The following is an 8,047-nucleotide window of genomic DNA, read 5'->3' on the forward strand; positions in this document are numbered from 1 at the left end:
TGGTTTAGGGTATCTAACCTGCAGGTAAATAAGAAAGCACCCTGCATTAGCTTTTGGGGCGGCAAGCTCAGCTGGTACGCTGGAAATTCTGCCAGAGTAGAGTACTGTAGAGTATTCGGTAAGCACAAGGTAATTTCCCACCGCCGGAAGCTGAGAGAGAGGTAGAGGAAATGTACTGTTTACAAACTTTAAAACAAAGAATACTCCCTGCACTGAAGTGTTTAAGTAGCTGTGCACCTTTCTGAGGGTTTAGCTTCTTGACTGACAGACTAAGGGGAAGAGCATGGAGACCTTGCTTTTTCTATTTCCTCACTTCAACTTTTCAGCCCCCGAGAAGGAAGCATATTTCAACATGCTCGACCCAGGAGATAGCAATGCCCTGTTGAGGGACAGCAATTCAAGGTACGTTTTTAACGACAACCCTGACTAAAATGCTATTTGTATGCTCTGCCAGACATTATTTGTTTGCACATGTTGTTGACTATATTTCAATTAATGAAGATTTACAAAATTCACTCAACATGTCAAATGAAGACATCTGCAACTTCCTTAATTTTGGATTGCTCAATGATGTAAGCTAGTTAGTGAGGTGAAAGTAGAAAAAGTAAATGTGTGCATTATTGTATTTTGTACAAAACTTACACAAAAATGCATAAGGTGTTTTGGTGAAGCTTGATCAAGCAAGATTTATGAGTCATTTAGTAAGGCATGAGAGATATAAGAAATTCCCCTTCCAGAGCTAAGCTTGTCTTACTGGAGGTGCTTGTGTTCATGTGTCTGTACCTGATAGTTGATAAGCAGTATAAGGGAACTCAGTTTAAGAGAAAACTGGGCTTCTCATTGTTTGATGCAGTACAGACGTGAATGTTAGAGAAAATGCTGAGGCGAACGTTCGAAAGACTATACAGTATGATGAAAGACACAGTGCCTGCGTGAAACTGTTGATGTCGTCAAAAATTATGCCCACAGATAAGCCCATGGATACAAATTAAAAGTATTAAACCCGGAAAAATATTCTCCAGCTATAATCCTCCCAATTTTGACTTATTGGCAGTACTTATGTAAATGGAAGTTTTTTAAACACAAGTAGGCAAAAATAGCAGACTTCTGCTTTTCTCAAAGTTCCCTTTGTCTAGTGTTGATCATATGCTTTGACTCTAACAAGCACACTCAGAAAGAAACAGAGGCCTTTACAGACAACTTCACTTCCCCGTCCTTTCTCTTCAAATGGTAGAGGTTGTTTAGGGAAAAGTTTGCAATTCTATTCTTATTTTACTCACCACATACTCATTCAAAAGCAAACCTGTAACTAAAGTATCACTTTCCCCCCTTCACAGATTAAAAGACAAAGATCGGAAAAGCAGATTCAGTCTACTTCTCGCCAAATCCGGCTCTCATGAAAATGTCAGCCCAGAGAAGAAGGCAACCTCAAAGGTTAACAGGTGAGGCCTCAATCTCATGTGTTTGACCGCTGTGTGCTAAATTTGCAACATACTTGTTACACTGGGATTAAGTGGGGGAAAGACCTCAGAAGAACTGGACAAATAAGGGAACTCATAGCTTAGCTGTTTGTGAGGGAGCCCTTGACTTTGCCCATGAGAAATCATGTCAACAGCTCAACCTGAGAATAAGGTTTCTTCTTCCCCACGGAAAATATCTCCAGAGCAAACACCTGACGAGTGGCATGAAGCCATCCTGAACGTCTTAGGACCTGCATAGAGAGTCACAGACTTGGCTTGATAAACATGCCTGGCCAAAAAATCACAACACATAACATTACTGCAGATTCAGACAAAATGTAGACACCATGTGTCTATCTGTACTTTGTATGATCTCATTCCTGTCCGCCCATACCTCCTTCTATTCCTTTCACCCCGTTAAGAGCCGAGGTTCTGCTCAAGAGTTCTTCCTGTTAAAGTGAGTTTTTCTTCGTCCCTTTGACTTAGTTCTTAGGGCGGCTTCAGCTCTGGCCCCTGCAAAGTACCTTGAGCCAATTTCAATTGTTTTGAAGCAATGACTATCAAACTGAGTTGGATATTAATAGAATTGCCTAATTTGGGCTGTGCAGTTTCACCCTGGTCCTCCTGACAGCATGCCCAGTGGCTGACACAAGAGTAGACCTGACAATAATTCACAGTCAATCAGGATTGAGACAGAGCTGGGGGAAATGCTATCAAGACACATCCCCATTCAGTCAGATCATCATTTACACCCGCTTACACACCTGGCCACCATGAAAATCCATCCATGCATACAGTCCAACAATATGTCTGCTCTGATGGGACTAAACCTCCAGCTTGAGCATTGCTAGCAACACCATGCTTATCATTCTGCTGTACATCATGCGAGTAATCTGTGGGACATTTATTAAAAACAACAGTGGCTCACTGTCATACCGTTAACATTGCATCAAGTTTGTAATGGATAAGCCTTATGCACACCATATTATGAGTTGTCTTCAATTGTTTCAGTGAACCTTAACTTTGTGGAAATTGGCCTAATATTGGTAGATAGATTGGAAGATAGATTGGAAGACAAAAGCATTAACACTCACAAACATTTAATGTACATGTTGTTCTCTGAGAGTGAATATGTTTTCTCTTGCATTTTAATGAAAATAATCAAATCTGTGTGTCTTCTCAGCATATCAACAGACACTGCATTGAAATGGAGTGATTCTTTTGAAGATCTGCTAAATGATTCAGGTAAGCAGCTTTTCAGTGCACTTTCAAAACTGCTGGGCCCTGGTTTAAGACTGTCCCTCAGCGAACTTATGTTTAATTATAGTTGGCGCTGTATGGTCAGTATGGTCTTGACCAAAGTTGTTTATAGTTTGTTTGTAATGTTGCAAAATAGTAGCAGTGGTTTCTAGGGTCTGCATCATTTTCCATATCTCATCTCACAGACACACATTCTCTCTCTCTCTCTCTCTCTCTCTCTCTCTCTCACACACACACACACACACACAATGATGCATTTGATCACTGAAAGGTAACATTGCATTTATGTCCTTCAAATTATTTCACAGCATCATATTCATGATATTGACTTAAATTCAGGCTTATGCAAATCTATTTCATATTTAGAGCATCAAGTAATTATGTATACTGATTACTAAATTGAACAAGTTAAACCTGCGTTAATTCATTTGTCCTGTTGTCTCTCTCCAGATGGTGTTAAGACTTTCACACAGTTCCTTCGCACAGAGTTCAGCGAGGAGAACATCGAGTTCTGGCTCGCCTGTGAGGACTACAAGACAACTGAATCAAACACCAAACTGCTCACCAAAGCCAAGCAGATCTATGTTGTGTTCATAGAGAATGACTCTCCAAAGGAGGTAACTGCCACTCCTTTTAGCCACCTTTTAACTGTAGGTCTACATTGCCATAGTAGGCTAGTAACAGTAATCCAGGACACACCACACATAGTGTCTGCTTTTCCTGCCATTCCTTTGATGCCACTGGACACTGCTCAGTGTAAGAACTTCAGAGGAAGTTATGAAGGCAATTTACCCTTGAATAGTTATCTGCTGACTCACAGATAAAAGTAGGTACTGTATGTTGCATGAGAAGTATGACAGAAAACTAAAATTGAACTTGACGTGAAACCAACACTTTGATGCGTGCTATACTTTTCTCATGGCAACAGAGCCCACGAGCGGTGGGGTAGATGACCGTTAGTGAGGCGTGTGGTTTTCCTGTCAGAATGTGACAGCTGTGTTTGCTTGACTCACTCTCACTCACCCACACATCTCAGCTTGAGAGGACTTCTGTCTGTCTGTGCACCCGACACACGTATGGAAGAGATTAGAGTTAACATTGTGAAACTTACAGTTGAAAGAGGAAAGGACTGAATTGTGATGGAGATGAAGACAGACATCTGAATTTAGTTGATCAGAGAGGACTGAGAAGAAGTCAGGCAGTCAGGGGAAGTAGAGCTCTCAGTTGGATTGAACGAGAGAGACCTGAGGTTATAAAAGCAATGTGTGGGTGGTCTCCTCCTCACTGACAATCACCTGTTTGTCATTCAGATTAACATTGACCACTCGACCAGAGTTGCCATCCAGAAAAGCATCGCCCAACCCACCTCCACCTGTTTCGACTCCGCACAGGGCAAAATCTATGCCCTTATGAAGAAAGACTGCTACCCACGATTCCTCAAATCAGACATCTACCTGAGCCTGACCAGGAGAAAAGCCCCAGGTGCAATGACAAGGAGGCGGTCCCGGTCCTTTGTTTTTAACGACCGAGGCGACTCGACATCTGGTACAGAGTCATGGCTATAGTGCTTCAACATGTTCCTTAGATCCTGTGTTGAGTAGGTCAATATAAATAAAAGACTTTTCTAGTCCTGTACCTAAATACTAACATAATACTGTACATTAATCAAATTTTAATAAAGTTTCTAGTTTTATAAATTAGGTTATTTAATGTAATTTTTGCTATCTTAATCTATTATTGTACTTGTAAAGTGTAAATAGATGATTTTGCTACAGTTAAATATGAAATAAACATTGCTATGAATAAGCACTGATACATACATATATTCCTATCTTATGTGCATGAGTCCTGCTTTGTTAGATACCAGAAACATGAAGTTACTGTTTAAGCATGTCCTGTGTAGGGAAAAAATGTAAAAGGTATATTCTCTGTCTCCCATGGAATGTCTAATTTCTCTTGGCACACTCACAGCACCAAGAAGTGTGACTTGCTGGGTACAGAAGTCTATCCTGTTCATACCTGATGACATTTTATCATACCTCGCTGGATAAGATTTGTAGTGCATATCAATTATGCATGCTCATAGAGGGTATTGCAATGCACCTTTTCTCCCTCATTTAAAATGGTGTGGCAACAAAGATGGAATTAGCTCACAGCGGAATGATAAATCTACCATCGCTAGTGATTATTTTTCCTACTCCGACAGGAGTTAAGGCCCAGCACAAATCCATATTTTATGGCTGAGCCGTGTTACTCTTGCAACTTCCCAGCGCACACATATAAATGACTTCTGGCAACATTATAGAGATTGATTTTGTCATAATTTGTGCACATTTGCATGCATTCAGCATCAGATAGCTATACTCATCTGTACACACTCTAAGATTTGGGCCTTTTCTAACTTACTTTAACAACTTTGCGCCAGAAGTGAGTGGTTCCCTCTAAAACATGGACCTAATTTAGACACTATATTGAGCTGCACATACAGCATCTTATTTTGGCTTCTTCCCTTCTGGCTTGCAACATAAGACACATCCTTGAAAAAACAATCTGAGGAGTTCTAAGATGTCAAAAAATGGTTGTGAGAATTCAACAGCAAAGGTGTGAAATGATGAAGCCCTCTAGAGATAGCTCAAGAGACAAAGCCTTTAGGGAGGTGGAATAGCCTGAATCAAAGAATCATTACAATTACATGCAGGAGATCCAAACACAACACACGCTAGAGGCCCTTCATGACCCGAGGCATGCAGATAAACTTCTGTGAGGATTTGCTGAGGTTTGGACGTGAAATATTCATCATTTAACATCCACTGTTGAAGCTGCTGACTCCCATGCCAATGTGCAAGGCAGGATCTACTGTTCATCTGTGCTCAAGGCATCAGTTTCAACCTCAGTCTTGTGATAGAAGCACAGCTCCCCCCACTGGTCAAAATAGAGCAACAAAGGCTGTTGCCATGGCAGCTAACGAAGATAGATATGTAAAGACAGAAAAAGCAGTTGCAGAACCAAGTAGTCTGGAAATACCAGAGGTCAGCCATTTTCAAAAAGGCTTTAAACAGAACCAACCGACCAGTTTGGACAAAATAACTCACAATAAGGATTCAAAATTCTTTCAGCTGAAGTAATTTGCACAACAAGGTATCTACTCAGCCCCTAAATATTGAAATTGCCTGAACATTTGACTATAACATGGGATAAATCCCCCAATGATCCTTCATTCTGATGATGTACACATCAATAAGTCAACAAACCACAAACTAAATGACACGTAATGGCAGGGCCACATCCGAGAGTTAGCCACATCTAGTCTCTTAAACAAATAAATAATCTACATCATTTCACAGAGAAATGAAAAAAGCGAGTGTTTGCATTGATTACATGGGATCCCAATACTAACTCCAAGCCCATCTGTTTTGGAAATCAAATTATCTGGCTTGCTCCATCATTTCAAATGCAAATTGGGCAAGGTATTTTCCATTACCTGTTGCAATTTACATACCCAACAACCGGATGGGATAGGGTCCATCGAGGTCAGTGTGGGCAGCTGCAAAAGGCACTTTTGTTGAAATTCCTCTCAAGTGCTGCATCATGCATGGCACAATTTCATATGAATGTGATCGTGTTTATTTTCAAAGAAGGCTATTGCAGCACACAACTCACTGTTGTCCATGGGTAGCCCTGCAGTTTAAGGTGGAGGGCTTGTGTGCAGTGTTTCTCGCTGTGTAGCATATGCTGTGATAATGCTCTCTGACTGTGTTGAACAGCCAGTTATGAAGCATATGGGGGATAGAGCTGCCGGGAATTGCTTACGCCAACTTTTCCCCGACATGAAATATTCATTCTATTCTCACTGGCGAAGCGAGTCTCAAACCTCCGTATCTGTGCAGAGGAAACACTTGGTTCACATGTTCATACATTATACAGACATGCTCACTGTTGAATCCCTCTGCTTGTCAAAGATGGCTCAATGGTGGGAGAGAAAGAGTCAGCCAGGCTAACTGATGATGTCAGATCAACGAAACTTTGTGCTGTGCAGTGGCCTCAGGCTCACCTCTATCTGTTCGCAGCCCTCTATCACACACCATCTCACACACACGCAGGACATCTCTCTAAAGCACACGGGCTAACAACAGAGCAACTCAAATACACTTCGACACATCTGATGTGTTTGCCTGTGACGTGATTAGCACTGCATATAATCAAGGCAAATGTGGTGATGGGTTTCACCGCAGCCCTAAAAAAGGTCTTTCTTAAAAACTAGCCCTTTGTCTCTGGCTATACACAATATGAAGGTGCATTATGCTTTGACTTTACAACTTTAAATATATATTTAGCTGTGCTAAAAGCCGCTGACTTTATTGGCAAGCCTTTGAACAAGATCCATCCTAAACAAATGTCAGATCCAATGGTCAAATGTGACTTTGAAACCCATTCACTCTCCATAATCATCCACAGGTTACAGTGCCTATAAAAAGTATTCAACCCCCTTAGATATTTCCCCTTTTATTGCTTTAATAAATTAAATCTTTGTCGATTTAATTTGGCCTTTTTTTTACAATAATTTACAAAAAATTAATGTCAAACTGAAAGCAAATTTCTACAAAGTAATGTCAACAGCAGTCCAGCCAATTGGTGCTAATAGTCTCACAATTAGTGAAATGGAGATCGCCTGAGTGCAGTGAATGTGTATAGTATAGCAATAAAGACACCTGCGTCTGGAAGGTCCAGTCACTGGTCAATCAGTATTCCTGGCTATAATTCCACCATGCAGACAAAAGAACACTCTAAACAACTCAAAGAAAAGGTTATTGACAAGCATAAGTGAGGGGATGGATACAAAAAAATTCAAGTCACTGAACATCCCCTGGAATTCAGTGAAATCCACCATTAAGAAATGTAAGGAATATGGCAAATGTGCACATCTGCCTAGCACAGGCCATCACCACAAACTAAGTGACCGTTCCAGAAAAATAATGATGGCGGAGGCCACAAATGACAAGAAGTTAAAAGCTTCAGTAGCGGAGATGGGAGAAATTATGCATATAACAACTTTTGCCTGAGTTCTTCACCAGTCAAAGCTCTATGGGTGAGTGGCAAAGCCCTTATTAAATTAGTTCACCCAAAGACATGTTGGACACTCCAAGGTCAAATGGAAGAAGGTTCGTTGGTCTCATGAGACCAAAATTGAGCTTTTTGGCCAACAGACTAGATGCTATTTTTGGCGGATACCAACTGCTTGAGTAGTTTGGCAAAGAAAAATTGAGCAAAACTGCAGTATCCAGATGTGCAAGTCTAATTGAGACTGATCCACGCAGACTCCATGCTTT

General features: G+C 40.9%; 1 protein-coding gene across 1 annotated transcript; it reads left to right on the plus strand.

Annotated features, from left to right (window-relative positions):
* Positions 1-243: 243 nt before the first annotated feature.
* rgs18 (regulator of G protein signaling 18) lies at positions 244-4,439 on the plus strand. The gene is made up of 5 exons (XM_048239120.1): positions 244-402; positions 1,338-1,442; positions 2,644-2,705; positions 3,171-3,337; positions 4,031-4,439. Exons 1-5 carry the CDS (start codon positions 284-286, stop codon positions 4,283-4,285), a joined length of 708 nt encoding a protein of 235 aa, XP_048095077.1. The 5' UTR covers positions 244-283; the 3' UTR covers positions 4,286-4,439.
* The last annotated feature ends 3,608 nt before the right edge of the window (positions 4,440-8,047 follow it).

Source organism: Alosa alosa, chromosome 1 (assembly GCF_017589495.1).
Source record: "Alosa alosa isolate M-15738 ecotype Scorff River chromosome 1, AALO_Geno_1.1, whole genome shotgun sequence".
Taxonomy (NCBI): Eukaryota; Metazoa; Chordata; class Actinopteri; order Clupeiformes; family Clupeidae; genus Alosa; species Alosa alosa.

Excerpts from the sequence above, each read along its gene's own strand:
- rgs18 (XM_048239120.1), top strand. The coding sequence starts at position 284 with ATGGAGACCTTGCTTTTTCTATTTCCTCACTTCAACTTTTCAGCCCCC. Across the intron at positions 2,706-3,170 it reads AGATCTGCTAAATGATTCAG|ATGGTGTTAAGACTTTCACA; the intron begins GTAAGCAGCTTT and ends GTCTCTCTCCAG. Across the intron at positions 3,338-4,030 it reads AGAATGACTCTCCAAAGGAG|ATTAACATTGACCACTCGAC; the intron begins GTAACTGCCACT and ends TTTGTCATTCAG.